The sequence below is a fragment of the Rattus norvegicus genome, chromosome 3, assembly GCF_021556685.1.
Source record: "Rattus norvegicus strain SHRSP/BbbUtx chromosome 3, alternate assembly SHRSP_T2T, whole genome shotgun sequence".
In the NCBI taxonomy this organism is placed as follows: domain Eukaryota; kingdom Metazoa; phylum Chordata; class Mammalia; order Rodentia; family Muridae; genus Rattus; species Rattus norvegicus.
In genome coordinates this window covers 91,076,033-91,092,498 of record NC_141536.1, presented here as the reverse complement: position 1 = coordinate 91,092,498, position 16,466 = coordinate 91,076,033, and the positions used below count along the sequence as shown (strand labels likewise).

Sequence of the window (16,466 nt, the reverse complement as noted above, 5' to 3'; positions counted from 1 at the left end):
TTTAGCAAGGTATTGAAAATGGTGCCTCCCCCACATCTCAGAACTGCAGGGTTACTGACACAGTCACGTTGGGCATTCAGGTCACCAATCTCCCTAAACCTTCCCCCCTCCTATGCTATTGCCCAGTTCAAAGTTTAAGGAGTGAGGTCACCAGGAAGTCAGGCAGCACACCCTATGACCTCTATGGTAAATGCCCCATCAACCTAGACAGCAACACTCACAATATTCAGAGTTAAGGTACCAGTTCCAGTACTGGGGCTGTCAGCGCCTACCCCATCTTCTTTTCTGCTTACATACTCTCTGCCTATGTAAGAAGTTTAAGTACAGGCTTTAAAAAAAATCATACAATTTAATATCCAGTCACTATGGCTGTTAGTGACACTGTATTGATGATCAGACCAGTCTAGGAAAAGACCTCACATCTGTGGCAATTTATTCATTTAAAGATCATTGTGATCATTTTGTTAAATTATCTGACATTTGACATTTGATAATTCATCCATGTTGTCCCAAGGTCATGATAGGAAACTTTAAACTGTTATCAATGTTTTCTCTATGCCAAGTGTTCTATACTGCTCAGGTATGCGCCACCAGAGCCTCTGCCCTTTGCCCTCCAACCATCAGACCTGAGGAGCTCACGAGCCCACCTCTCACTCTGATCACAACTTTAAACATGCTACATGTCCTTAATTACACTCCTGAAATAGCTGCGTATGAACCCACCTGCATCCTTGGACCACATCACATGGACTGTTGGGTTTGCTTGTTTGTTTGATTTGTTGGTTATTACTTCAGGTTCATTTGGTCTTTTAAAGTGTGTGTGTGTGTTTGTGTGTCAGTGTGTGGTATGTGCACGTGAATGTGGGTGTCAGTGGATGCCAGAAGATGGTGTCAAATACCCCTGGAGCTTGACTTACAGAAAGTTGTGAGCGTCCCAACATGGGTGCTGGGAAATGAACTTGAGTTATCTGTGATAACAGCATGCAATCTTAACTGTTGAGCCGTCTCTCCAGCCCCATGCATTAGGATCTCCAGCTACATACCGGGAAATGGAAGGCAGGACACATGTCTTAGATGCAGCGGTCTAAGGAGATGGAAAGATGAAATTCCAGGACCAGGTGGCCACCCAAGGTAGCAGCTAGCAGTTCAAAGACCTACCAGAATTCAGATCTAGAATTCCTGTGCATCCTCCATTTTCCTTGTGTGAGACCTGCTACTTGATCAGCACATAGATCCATTTTCCCTTTGGGGACACAATACAATTCCCCAGATACCGTTTCACTTAGAGGAGGCCGTGTGACTTCTGCCCAGGAAAGAGTGGGTAGGAATGTAGGTGTCAAATCCTCCTTGTTGGCTCTGCCACCTCCCTAATGAATGGAGAAGACCCCATGGATTTAGGGCAATGGCTCTCTGTCACGGTCATTTCTGTTCCCTTTTCCTGGGGACCTCTGTCAGTATCTGCAGACATCTTTGGGTGTCTCAGAAGGGAAGATGTGCCACTGGCTCTACTATCAGAAACCAAGGGAGTCAAATATCCTGCAGGGCACAGAGAGCCACCCTTGCACATGAAGAATCAGTGAGAGACAAAACGCTGACAGCATTGCTGCCGAGATGCTTGACCTGACAGGGAGGGGCTGGAGAGCACTGGGGGGTGCTTGTTGAGTGACTGCATGGAGCAAGGGTGCTCTCCCCCACTGACCTGGGCCAGCCCAGAATTTGAACAAGTAGTAAACTTCCATTGTGTTACATCATTGCGCTCTGAGGATAATTAATTACAGCACCAAGTGCTGTGGGCTTTAACAAAGACAAACTGATAGAGGTTAGCATTTGTGTGGAGGACAAAAACCACACAGCCATCGAGTGACTTGCACTGTTAAGCTCCTGCTCTAAGCCATGAGGCCCTGGGGGAGATGGCTGCATCCCCTGTGTCCTCTCAGCAACCAGCAGGGGTGGCCCTGGGAAGAATCTCTTAGCAGGTCAGCTCAAGAGCACAACGGGAGTCTAACACCTGTCCTGGAAACATGGGGAGAGACCCAAGAGCTGAATCCCACTCTTGTTTTGCGCTTGCCCTTTTTTGTGTGTGACAGGGACTATCTGGCAATAATCAGCAAGGTCCTTTTAGTGTATGCTCTGGTCTTGCTGTGAATAATAAGATGATTGGTTGTGTATATCCTTTTTATGGCTGTTCATTATATCGCCCTAACATAAAGTAATTTAATTTCAGTAGGATAATTAGGGTCTCTCTAATCTAACTGATAGTCTGACTAAAATGAGATTCTCAGAGGGAGATTTGTGTATCAGGAGTCTGGTGACCTCCGGCCCCAATTTTCGCACAATGTATTAATCTGACAGCCCGACTTCCCAGGCATACTCTATCCGTAGATTCCAGTCTGTGGGTTAGATCGCACCCGCCAATGGGGTTTACTTTATATATAATGAGATTTCCCTGGGCCCAGGGAGGCAGATCATAATATTTTAACTGAGACCTTCACGTTGGCTGGTACTTATGTGTTAACTCAGTCCCTGAGACACAAGTGTACAGATAAGGAAGTGTGTTTCTGTAGGTCACGTTGGAGACACTGCACAGCAGGATACATAAAGACAGTACCGTGTGCAAGATTCCAAAGACACCCCACCTTGGCTGAAGGCCACAGGACAATAGCCTGTCTCCCATTTGCTCCCACAGCAGAGATTGGGGGCTCATAAAGAATTTGCCCCCCAAGTCTGGAGTGGAAAGACAATAAGTACTCCTGGGAAAAACTAGGAGGGCTAGAAGGGAATTAGGCCAGAATTCTGACCAGTGCAGGGAAAGTAAGTCCTCACGCCTGCTTTCCCTCAAAGGCCTGCTTTCCCTTAAAGGTCTCTCTGTGGTTGGCCCAACTCATATCTGTCCTGAGTCTCTTCCATCAGCCATCTGAGGCAGGGTCCTGGCTCTGTGGGAGCTTGTTGATGAGAACCTCTCCCACCTCTCACTCATTGGTGCTCACACGGACCAGGCAGTGCTCAGGTACCAAACAGAGTTTGCTTCTGGGCTCCTTACATTCTCCTGGCTGCATTACTCAAAATTCTGATGTGCGTTTCTGTTGTTTCTATTAGAGCCTAAAACAAATGGGAAAGTTTTGCTTCTTTGGAAGATGTGATCTGTTTTCTTTCACGAAATGAGAATCGCAAGGCTCCTCTGGTTCCTCTTTGTTCTCCTCATTGCTTGAAAGCTCAGAGATCAACATTGTCATCCATTACAGAAACACTATAACACTATTGAGTCTTACTTCCTTTATGGCCTACTTTCTTGACTTTCTATGTCTAATAAAAACATATATTTAAATTATTATATTCGGTATGCAATCCTAAGATCAATTTGGAATTTTCTCAAAAAAGATACACACATGGATTACAGAAGTCCATTTAGCAAACCCTTTAGTGGGGACAGGTTACTTAGCACATATCGTTACATGAGTGTGTGTATATGTGTGTGTGTTCATGTATGTGTCTGCACCTATGTGTGATGATCAGAGGTTGACATCGTGTCTTTCTCCACCTCTCTCCAACTTAGGATCTCTCACTGAATGCAGAGCTCCCTGATTCCCAGCTATCAATCTCAGTATCCCCATGTCCCCACCTTAAGGGCACTGACATTCTAAGTATGTACTTATGGTCTGTCTTTCCTGTTATCCCACCACTGAGTGGCACCCAGCCTGCTCTGCTTGGCCTAAGCTGTCATCAGCACATAGCTTTAGAGGTAGAGAACATTCTTTACGCCTAGGCATGGGCATCTCTCTCCCTGATAAAAGGAGACTTGCAGACCACTGCTTAGACATTCTCATGCCCTCATACTCTTGAGGCACAAATCCTCTTTGAGGGATTGTGGTTGAAAGGTCAGAGGAGAAAAGAGAGGAATGCTTCATTAGGCAGCGTTGGCCAAGTGAGGGATTCTCCAGGCTGCTTAGGGACCCTGCCCCAGGAGACTTCCCATTTCTTGCTTGTACCCTAGATCAGCTCATTCATGTCAGGTTGACCCCCACACCTATGGTCTACACAGGATGGATAGGTCCTTGCCCTCTAGCCATAGCAAACCTCCTACAAAGTGATCTAGTCTCATCTCTACTGGCAGTGGAGCAGGTATCAGGGCTAAACACTGTAGTTCCAACTTAAAGAGGCTCAGAGTAGGATGACATGCTGAAACAGGACCAAGACTTATAAGAATTCCACTTAAGAATTCACCTGAAGTAGGTGACACACTGACTCAAACCAGTAAAAAAAAAATGTAAGTGCACAGTTAAAGGGGAAGGCAGAGAGAGTGGCAAGAGAAAGCTGACTGGACACGCTCAAACTTACCTGTTACAATCAGGTCTGAGACAGTTTTTGTTTGCAGGATGAGAAAGTCCCTGATATAGAAAATCTAGGCTCCTGTGCAAAGGCAGAAATTGAATAAAGTCCTCTTCAAGGAATGAAGCTGAGAGGTCACACGAGGCTGGGATGAGCCACACTGCTGAAGACCGGAGCAGGAGTAGGGATAAATTAAGGAAGGGTGTGGCATTCGTGAAACTATACACCACTTCCTGTTGCAGGCAAGGAAGGGAAGATGAAAAATAGTGGTAAAACATGAGGTAACGGACATTACTGTTGGGTCTGTGTTCGCCCTAGTTTCATCTCTGTTGTAATAAAACATCCTGACAAAAAGCAACATAGAGGAGAAAGGGTTTGTTTCAACTTATAATTCCAGGTGACAATCCATCACTGCAGGGGAGCCACAGTGGAAGGAACTTGAAGCAGCTAGTCCTGTCACATCCAAGCAAAGCAGAGAGAAGTGAATCCATGCATGCTCGCTTGCCTGCTTTCTCCTCTCTCATACTGTTCAAGACTCCTTGCATAGGGAATTGTACCACCCACAGTGGGCTGTATTTTCCTAAATCCATGGACAATCAAGCCAATCTCAGGCAGCCATGCCTATAGGCCAACCTGATATAGACAATTCTTCAGCTAAGAATCTCTTCCCAGATGAGTCCATGTTGTGCCAAGTTGACAATGAAAAATTAACCACCACACAGCTATGTGCTCTTTCTCTTGTCCAAAAATCAAAAGTAGCATAACAAAGAGAATTAGTAGAGCATGGCATTTATCTTCCAGTGAAGGGACTGAGTTCATCACATTTGTTTTATTCTCGGGAGCCATGGGAACCCCTGATACCAAAGCCATCCTCTTCAATGCTGGGCATTCCAGGACCCTAAGGCCACTCTTGTCTTCTTCAGTTGTTCCTGACTTCTGCTACTCTCAAATGTACTCACCCCCAGCGAGCTGACACTGTTAGGACCCTGATTTCCCCCCAAAGCTTGTTTCATGGTTCTCTGGTATGAAAATCTAATAACCTAGCAGTAGAGTCAGGCAGCTGGGCTAGCTAAGCTCAGTAGTCCTCAGGCCAGCAACAGCCCTTTGCATGCTTCTGCACTGAGTACAGCATTCTGGTGCCTATCATGGGGCCTGCTGGCTTCTCTAGAGTGGCTTTCTTGTTTTCTGCAGAGGACACTATGATATGGCTTTTGAACATGATACCAAAACTTTGGATTCAGTGTTAGGGAACTTCTTCCTTCTGGTGCTCTCTAAAGACCAGTCCAAGAAGTGGGAATACAATCCAGTGGGAATGTGCTAATTAACCCATTTTTATTACTATAATAAAATACTCAAGACTGGGTAACTTTATAAGGAAAATAGTTCCATTTAGCTCACAGTTCTGGAGAGTCAAGGTCATAGCATTATGATATCACCAGCTTCAAGATCAAATAGATCAATTCGCCTTTGGGGGACGAATCACAGTCAAAATGAAGGCAATTAAAGTCTCCACTCTGATCACTCACGCCCCTGCAGTTACAGCAAAGCATCTGCAAACACAATTACAGTTAGACTTCATGTTTATCCACTAGTCTCCCTGGTGAAATTCTCAGAAAGACGATCTCATTTAAGCCTCCCTAAGCTTCCCCACACACATCTGTCAGGTTGTCACAGAATGGTTAAGTCACTGAATTCTCTTGAGTTAGGATGTGGTTCATCACCACAAACACTGGTTAACACCAGTGAGGGTCCCACTCTTACTGACTCTCTTAATCAAATGAGGAAACTGAGGCAGAGAAAGAACACGTACCATGAGCCACAAAACTGACAAAAGAGCGGGAAGCAGATGGTGTGCCCCATACCAGCCATGCTCTCTAGTTGTTAAGCAGCGCTGCTCCCTGTAGGCAACATAAAGCAGATTTTCTTTCAGTTGTTTACATTCTGTTACCAAGTAAAATCAAATGTAGACATAATTAATCCATGCACCATGCTAGGAAAAATGCAAAGCAAACAGACCTGAGTGAAATCAATAACCGGTTATCTATTTACCCTCTCCTTCCAAGATGCCGGATTGGAGAAAGTAAGGAGGGGTGTAAAATAAAGTCATACTGTGCGGTGACAGTGAGGGCAGCTTGGAGGATGGAGTGATGCAGGAGCTCAGCCGGGGAAGAGACACACATGCTCCTTCTTGTGATTAAAGCGCACTCTCCAGGGATGCTATTGGGTGGTGCTACAAAGGAAGCTGCAGGATACAGTGGGCCACCTTGGGCCACTGGCTTGTCACCCTCCTGCCTGATCTCAGCCTCAGCCCCATTTCTCCATGTTCTGGGTTTACTCTGGGAGCTCCAGAACCGCATGACTCCCTTACTAGCTAGATTCTGATTTGGTTTCATGAGAAGCATCCCCAGATGTTTAGAGGGCAGGAGGAAGGGAAGAAAAGACTCTTCTTTCCTAAAGGTCCCATCATTCTTTGAGCTCTGTTGGCCTCTCTTCTGCCTCAGGCCTTGCAGCAGCTCGGAACAATTTTCTTCATCCTACCCAGACTGAAACTTTGGCATCATTGGCCCACCCTGCCTGGGTGATTCAGTATCTCAGTGCCACCTGGGCTGCCCATCTCCACACTCTGGCTACTCTGTGCCAGTCTCCAGCCCTAGATGCAAGACACCTGTGTCACCAGACCTCCATGTTGACAGGGTTGTATTTTCCTGACCAGATCTTAAAGACATATTCCATATGTTACATCCATAACTATTAGAAAATAGGCTTCGGGGATTGTTGACTCCTCTGTACCATCCGTAGTGTCAGACTTTGGGCACACTGCCCTAGCATCTGCCCCGATGACCTCTGCACTTTGTGGATATCCGTGGGGCACTATACAAAAATTTTCAAGATGAACTGAAAGTTCTGAGGCTGAGGTCACACTGTTATTGACAAAGCCGTGTCTGAATCAAAGACAAGGCACCTCTAAGTACTCCCACACGCTCCTCTCAGGTTCTCCACACTTATCCCCTGCAGAGGCCTCTTCTGGGCTCCTCGATGTGCTTTTCTCTTTTCTTATCTCCATTCCTCCCTTCTTTCCTTCCTCTTACCCAATTCCCTTCCTCCCTTCCTCCCTCCCTCCCTCCCTCCTAAGATGTCTGCCCACTTTTAAAAAGGCCTCATTCCTGACTTCTAAAGACTAAGGTTTTATGTGATCTCACACCTGGCTAGTGGTCTAGCCTCATCTCAGCAATGAGAATCTAGCCTCCTTGTTAGCTTGGACCATTTCGTTTAGCCCCACCATCACACTCCCCGTTTCTTCATACCTAGTACCCTGCTGTTTATATGATAAAGAACACTGGTGGCAACTCCCCTCTGACACAGACTGTGGTCCCCAGAGGTGAGGTTCAAGCAAGCATCGGAGGCTTAGGAGACACCCTAGGGGAACCTGCTCTAATGGTCACTTAGGAACTAAATGGTTGCCTTACCAAGGGCTGACATGTGAATACTAGAGGGGACCCCAAAACCAAGAGAGTCGAGGCTCATCAGGGGCTCCATGGCCTCTCTGCCTGTGCTCACATACACTTGACTGGTTTGATGACCTGCGTAGGAGAGAACAATGCACAATGCAGCAAACAATATTTCAGCCTCTGTTCTATTAACAGCATAGGCTAGCGGATAAGACTTAAATATAATTTGGAAAACATTGACAATGTTAAGTTGCTAGCATCATGTGCTCCATTTAAAATATCAAATGATAAGGTAGAATTGGAGAAAACCCAAATGAATGTCTGTCTGACTGTCTCTGTCTGTCTCTGTCTCTGTCTCTGTCTCTGTCTCTGTCTGTCTGTCTGTCTCTCTCTCTCTCTCTCTCTCTGTGTGTGTGTGTGTGTGTGTGTGTGTGTGTGTGTGTGTGTGTGTACATGGGTGGAGGACAGAGGTCAACCTCAGGTGTCTTTCCCATCACTCTCAACCTTTTGAGGCAGGGACTCTCACTGAATCTGGAACTCCCAGATAGGCCATCTAACTAGGAAACTCCCAGGAATCCTCTGTTTCTGCCTAACAGCTTTGCTGTGCTTTTTAAAAACTCAGCTCCTTGTTATCCTGCTTGCTGGCAAGCACTTTACCTGCTGAGCCATCCATCTCCCCAGCCTAAGCTCAAAAGTGGCCATTTTTAGGGTGAACAGTCCACATTTACCTAGTATATGTATATTGTCAAATGCCACATGGAGGGCTTCCCATGCTTAACCCATTCAACCCTCACTGCGCACTGTCAACAAAGCACTGAGTCTCTAGATTGAGAACCCTGTCCCCCAAGGCATTGCCGGCGTCACCTCGCAGTTTATCCAGCACACCACCTGTCTCCCCTCACTGGCCGGCCCCCAGTTCTCGCCTGGCATGCCTTTCTCCACAGTTTGGCCCTGAATACACTTCGGGGTAAGTTCCTCTGCTGTGATAAGCAGGGCCCGATCTCTGACAGCTGTTCCCCGCTCTTCATCATCATCTGAAACAATCAGGAAGCATTAGAGAGTACTTTTCCCTTTACAAAGGTGATAATTAGATAACAAGCTGAGATTAAAGTAATTACAGTCAGACAGCTGGCGAGGCAGTACAGTCATGTTGAAATATTGTTGGTACTTCAGCATCTGGTTCTAATAACGGCATAGGCTAAAGGATTTTACATTAATTACAAAACATAATTTAATATAAACATATTTAATTACAATTGATGAACGATAAACTGTTCAAGAACGACTTAACCCCTTCCATGTGTCAAAGCCATGGGAACTCGGGGCAAACTGTGGCTTGTGCTGCTATCTCTCCCTCTTCCATCCATACCCTCCACAACTTCATGACCCCTTTCTTGGAGTAAGGCCCCTCACTGAAGGAATGTTTGAGGCAATGGTGTTGTTGGTAAACCCATGGGTGTCCCACGCATGCGCAGCACCCATCATCTTTGGAATGCTGGGAAAGAAAGCTGCCCATGAGTGTCCCACGCATGCGCCAGAGCTCGTCTTTGGAATGCCGAGAGACAAGGTTGCACTGCTCTCAGGCTTGGCGCCTTGCCTGGTACCATTAGTCAGGGTCTTGTCACCACTGGAAAGTCAATGTGTAAGAACACTTAAGGTATTACCTGAAATAAAACATTATTCTGGCAGAAATTCTGCCTTACAAGCTGCCAATTTGAATCCTTACCAACAGAACTAGTAAGAGGGCCCGTTATAACAAATTGGGACCGCAAAGACACAATCTCCACTAGAAAAGAACTCAACCTCAATTAACTACACAAGATCCTTCCGGGTGCTCCTCTTGCAAATGGGAGACATTCAAAAGCCACAAAAGCTTTGCTAAATTGCAGTTACACGGAGGTGGCCCAAGTATCCACCCAAAGAGCACCTAAGACTGACTATTAAGAAAGAGTGCGTGGCCTTGAGCAATTGGAAAATAACTGTCAAAACTCTCTATTTGACAAACAGTAGGAAATTGCCTCAATATCTTTGCCATTTGCTGTGGATTTTTAAAGTGTAATGTGCACAATTTATACTAGAAAAGAGACAGATTGTCAGGGATATGAAGATGTCTCAGTCAAGTACTTGCTGGGTAAATACAAGGACCCAAGCTCAGATCCCCGGTGCCCACATGAAAAGCCCAGCATGGCGGCACACACCTGTAAGGCCAGCACTTGGGGAAGCAAAGCCAGAAGGATCTCTGGTCAAATGGTCTAGAGAACTGATGAGCTCTAGGTTCAGTGACAGACCCCATTTCAGAGAATAAGGTGAAGAGAGATTGAGGAAGACACCCGTGTGTGTGTGTGTGTGTGTGTGTGTGTGTGTGTGTGTGTGTGTGTGTGTGTAAGGGAATGTGAGTGCAGTGCCAGTGGAGGCCAGTAGAGGGCATGCACACACGCGCGCACGCGCGCACACACACATATGAAAGGGGGTGAAAAGGGAGAGAGATAGAGGGAGACAGGGAGAGAGAGAGAGAGAGAGAGAGAGAGAGAGAGAGAGAGAGAGAGAGAGAGAGAGATTCTAAAGGAAAGTTGTTCTGCATCCCCTCTTGCAAAGAGAAGAAAAGCTAAAATGTCCTGACATGGAAGTCTGTAATCTGAATAGAAGCCCTACAGTACTAGACAAGTTAAGTTCCTTGGCCAGTGAGGAAGGAGGTGGGATGGAAAGTATACAGCTGAGCATCTGCTATTCTGAAATTTTTCATCAAGTCATTCAATTAAAAACTTTTAAATCAAAAGAAAAAACATAAAAGGAAACTCAAGGTGGAAGAAAAAGTTACAATTGTGTGCGCGCACACACACACACACACACATATATATATATATACATACATATGTGGATGTATGTATGTATATACATTATGAAGAATATGCATACATATTTGTACATATCAGAATATGAAGACTATGCATACATATATGTACATACCCAGAATATAAAAAGAACTGTTACAACTCAACAACAGACCCAACTGAAGGAAGCAAAAGGTTTGAACAGACATTTTTCCAAGAAAGACATGTCCTAGCTCAATGGGAAGAAGACACTTGATATCATTATTCTCCAGGAAAACAGGACCTGAATGGAAATATGACACAGTCAACATATAATATAATGACTGCAATTAAGAAAAGCTGGTGATAACAACTGTTGGTGATAAGATGGACAGACTGGAGCCTCATGCCTTGCTCACTGGAAAACACATTTGAGGTTCCTCAAATCATTACAGAGTTACCATACCACCTAGAAGTTCCACTCTAAGCATGTACCCAAAAGTACTGAGAAATGCCTGCACAACAAACCACATAAAATGTTCATGGCAGTATTGTTCCTAATAGCCCCCTCATGTGAACATTCTAAATATCTGTCACCTGATGGATGAGAGAATTAATAAAATGCGGTACACCACACGTCCTAGTACTCAGGAATAAAGTACCGGGAGAAGCTATTCACAGATGAACCAGACAAATGCCATGCCAAAATCACTCATGCAATGCCACTGACATGCAAAGTCCAGAAAAGGAAAGTCCAGACAGACAGGAAGTAGATAATGATTGCCAGAAGGTAGCCTGCTAATAGGTAGGGGCCATTCTTTGGGAGAATGATGGAAATATTCTGAAATTTGATAGCAGTGCTGGTTACACACTGTAGTTATACTAAAACTCTATAAACTGTTTATAATTTAAAATGATTAAAATGGGGCCTGGAAAGATGGCATGGTAGTTAAGAGAACACAACAGCCCTCACAACAGCCTGTAAATCCAGCTCCAAGGAAACGATGCCCTCTACTGGCCTCCACTGGCACTGCACTCACATGCCCTTACACACACACACACACACACACACACACACACACACACACACACATTAAAACTAAAACTCTTTGAATGGTCCTGAGTTTGTTGTTGTGTAAGTTTTATTTCCATTTTTAAAAAGGCTACCAATGTATGTGGCTGGAGTTAAAACCCACCAGGAAATCCTAGGAGCTTATGTAAACTGTGCATCTCAAAGTTACCTCAGTCAAGAAGGGAGGAAGCTTTGGCTATTCACATACCACTCCCATCAACCCACAGCTGAAGTCCGCTCTTAGGAATGTCAGTTCATCAGAACTTCCGGTCTGCCTATGAAAGTAGCCAAAGAAAGATTTGAGACATAGAGATGCTGGCTCTGTGTTCCAGTGTGCCTCCAAAGGACACAGGCAAGGAGACTCGGGCTGTCTGCTGGCATTTTTGTTATGCTCTGTCAGTGAGAATAAATGAGAAACTGAATAAGATGTGTTAGAGAAAGTTCTTAATAAATGTGAGTTGTTTGTATAGAAGGCCCAATAAGGTTTAACAACTTTATCAAAGCAGTCGAGCTCTCTGCAAGACGGAGATAGACTTCGTGCAGCTTTCTCTACAGGACAGAGTCTCTCCAATAGACAATTAAATTAACCAAAAACATACTAACCACTCTTGCAAGCATGCTAATCAGACAATCAAGTCATCAAGGCATCCAGAGGATATAATAAACAACTTTACATCTCTCCTCCTCCCTACCAAGTATCCTCTGTGGGGAAGGCAGCTGCTTTTCTCACAAAAAGGCCTTGAGGGTGGATGTTAATATCTGCTCAAGTTGCCCCACATCTGAACATCGCGTGGTTTGTTATGTAGGTGTTTATTTGAGCTTCAAATAAACACATTCGCTGACAATTTAGTGTAAAGGACCAAGATATGTGAACACCTGAGACCCTGGGAGAGGCAAAGCAACACATTCCTCGCCCACATGTCCGACCTTCTGTTCCCCTTTGAAGAGCCCAAAGTCCAGGCTGCTCCACAAAAGAGGTGGGACCCAAGCAAGGGCACACAGCAAGGTCAGAGTAAGACTCTGCCTACCTCAGCAGGTAGTGGTTGATAATAGTGTCGAAGTAGCTGTAGTACACGGCATTGTTCACGTGGCCATACTGGTCGTTGTCCTGCCACCGGGTCTGGATGGGCAGGAAGTACCGATAGGCCTCCAGCTGCCGGTGGTGGTCCTCGGCTTGCTGACTGGCTGATGATGTAGATAAGGAACCAGCGGCGTTTCTAGGAAGAAGCCTCCGTGCCCAAGGAATCATAGTGATTGCTGCTTCAGAATTCCTTCAAGAGAAAAAAAAAAAAAGCAGTGTTTGAGAGATATCTAACCTTAGTTTTAAAAGCAACTGCATACAATTTTGACCACTGGTTTCAAAAGGATAACTAGGTTTCTTTTTTAGGAAATGAATCTTTCAAGATAATCCAAGTCCTTATCCCAAACTCTAAGTACTTTCCTAAAGGATTCTTAGTGCCAGTAAGGTGGCTCAGTGGGTAGGGATGCTGATGTCAAGGCTGACAAGCTGAGTTTGATCCCTTGGACCCACATGGTAAAAGTATGAAAATGGAGTACCTTGGAGTTGTCCTCTGACATTTAAACATGCAGCACACATGCACACGTGCACGCGTGCGCGCGCGTGCGCACACACACACACACACAGAGAACACACACACACAAATGTAATTTTAATTTTTTTAAAGAAAGGATTCTTTACTAAACATGTTTGACATATCATAAAGAAACAGACAAAACCTTTGTTTGAATTTTAAAAGAAGGGATTTTAAGTGTGTTTGCATAGAGTCTTTTGTTCTACAAAGTATTTTCAATAACATAAAAATCTAATGAAATCTATAAAATACTCAAGAGTGTAAAAACACAGTTCAGGTCATCAGTACAAAATGTTCACCAGAAAATAATATCAAGAGGATCTGACAATTGTAAGTTTTAAAAAGTAAAGCATAATATATTTTTGAACAAATTATATCTTATGGGAAAAATTAATGCACTTTTACAAAAGGGAAGATGCAACTATATTCATTATTAATAAACATTTTCCCATGTGCTATTCCAGTCTTGTAGATCTGGATGTACCTTTTAGAATGGGATCCCTCTCTATGTGTTGTTTTGAGCTCTTTACAGAACAATAGACCACTAATGTGTTTACATATTCATCTGCCTCTGTGGTGGCGTTAAATTCCATTATATCTCATTGCATTGATGCACCAGAATTTATCACGTCCCACATTGATGCATATTTAGTGTTTTGATTCCAGTTTGGGTCATGAGATGGAAATCTTTCCAAATAAATCTTTATATGTATTCACCATTATTTCCTTAGGATAAATTCCTAGACGCAAAATTGCTGGGCCAAAGGACAAATGAATTGTTAAGGATTTTGATATAAATTAATACCCTCTGGAAAGACGGTACCAATTTGTCCCCTCCCTAGCAATGCATGAGCAAGCCAATTTCCCTGTCAATTGTAAAATGCTTTGTCAATTTGACTGTGTTCTCTCATTTCCATATAAATTTAATGAAATGTGCTAAGTGGAAAGATGACTGCTAGTACCAGCAATGATGGAGTAACTCAGATCAGAATGAGCTTCTCTGTGTGTGAGAAGATGTTGCAGAACAGCTGCTGGAAGCCATTAGGCAATGAAGAAGGTGGGCTTTACAGACCACAGCCTAGGCACAGGATGGCACACCCTAGTGAGGTACTCAGCAGCCACCGATGGTTCTATAGGGATCTGACAACAGCTCAGGGCATATTAGCAAGCTAGAATTGTGTTCATTTGTTCACTCCTTGCTGTCTAAAGCATAGAAGCCTGAATCTTAAACACACTCTGAAAATGCTCTACCACTGAACCCAAATTTGTGATGTTCCTGCTATGCTAGAAGAGGCAGTGACATCCGGAAGGAGAGCAAGCTTCAGAGAGGAGACTGGTAACATAGTTCCTCTTAAGGCATTCAACGAGGCATAAGCTCATCCAGTGAGTCAGAGACAGAACCCAGCAGGAAGCACAATGGTCGTGAGGAGGAAGGTCTAAGGAGAAAATAGGAGTCTTATGGTGCTAATGGTACAGAACTCAGCTTTCAGAGCTTCTGAGGAGCAGGACAAAGGCTAGTGGGTGGGAAGACAGGGCATTCAGGATGTGTGAAGAACTCTACAACTTCCACAAGAAAAGGATTTCTAAAACCCAATTGAAAAGCCCACAAGGGCTTGGATGTAGCTCAGTTAGAAGAGTGTTTGCCTAGCATGTACAAAGCCCTGGATTCCATGCCCAGGAAGACATGAACCAGGCACGATGGGCATCCTAGAACTAAGAGATGAAGGCAGGATGATCAAAAGTTCAAAGTCATCCTCGGCTGCATATTGAGTTGAGTTCTCTGTGGAACACTCAGTGTATACTTCAGATCGGCGCACATCTATAAATTGACTCAACAGTGTATGGAATATTAAAAGCTTACAAAGACTATCTACCAAGAAATCGAACAGTCCAATTAGTAAACAGGGTAATGAGATGAACAGATAAGTCTCAAAAGGTATGGTACAAATGTGCAATAAACACATGAAAAAATGTTCAACATCCTTCACCATTAGGGAAATGCAAATTAAAACAACACTCAGATTCTCTCTCCCCCAATCAGAATGACTACCATTAAGAAAATTCTGGGGGACTATGTGGCAATAAGAGAACTCTTATACAACAACACTGGGAGGGGTGTGAATTAGTAATTAGTCCACACATTGTAGCTATCAGTATGGAGGAAAAGACAAAAGACAAGAAACAAGAAACAACAATAAAACAACACAACGACAACAAAAGCAGCCATACAATTCCTGAAAGCAGGCCCAAAGAAGCCTGACCATCAGACCCCAGAGACACTTCCCTTCCGCGTTTACCGCAGCCCTGTTCACAATAGGCAAACTGAGGAGTCAGCCTCGGCATCTGTCAAAAGATGAATGGCTAAAGAAATGGGTTGTGGTCAGTCATAAAGAAGAAGGAAATCTAAAGACTATACATGGACTGACCCTGGACTCTGACCTCATAGGTAGCAATGAATATCCTAGTAAGAGCAGCAGTGGAAGGGGAAGCCCTGGGTCCTGCTAAGACTGAACCCCCAGTGAACTAGACTGTTGGGGGGAGGGGGACAATGGGGGGAGGGTGGGGAGGGGAACACCGATAAGAAAGGGGAGGGGGGAGGGGGATGTTTGCCCGGAAACTGGGAAAGGGAATAACACTCGAAATGTATATAAGAAATACTCAAGTTAATAATAAAAAAAAAAAGAAGAAGAAGAAACAAGACACACTTAAAAAAAAAAAAAAGAAGAAGAAGGAAATCACCTCTGCTGGAGGAGCACGAAAGCGACTGGAGACTATCAAGCCAAGGGAAACAAACCAGCCTCAGAGAGAAATCCTGCAGGTTGTCTCCTGGAATCGTAGGTTTTATATAGTATGAAATATGCATACAGTACATGAAAGTAGGCATGAGACTGTGGAGATGAAGGTAACGGTGAGAGGGAAGAGAGGAAATGTCTGAGCATATGACATTCACTATGAACATGTCAGGAAACACGTCAGCACTGCAGCACAGAGAGGAGACGGTGTTGCTGGTGATTTCTAGGACCTGCTTATTCCTAACTCCCAAAATGAGAGCATGAAAGGGTGCCTATAAAATGTTTCCCCTGGGCTTAAAGGAACTATGACGAGGAGATAAGATGCAAATGTTTTTATTTACTTACTTATAGGCAGAAACTCCAGAAGGCACACTAACATGGTGGCAGAGGGGTGGGGGTGGGGAGAGAAGGCAGTATACATTTCT

At 44.4% G+C, this 16,466-nt stretch overlaps 1 protein-coding gene across 12 annotated transcripts in view; it reads right to left on the bottom strand.

Moving 5' to 3' along the window:
- Positions 1-16,466, bottom strand: part of Them7 (thioesterase superfamily member 7) — a 244,030-nt gene that overhangs the window by 150,756 nt on the left and 76,808 nt on the right. For 7 of the 12 annotated variants that reach the window (XR_015683425.1, XR_015683424.1, XR_015683426.1 and 4 more), the window contains 1 exon segment: positions 12,686-12,928. Coding sequence is in view for 9 of the 12 variants with exons in the window: in XM_087654578.1 (XP_087510704.1) it covers positions 12,686-12,906 (221 nt within the window). In the remaining 3 variants the exon portion in view is untranslated. 12 annotated transcript variants of the gene reach the window in all.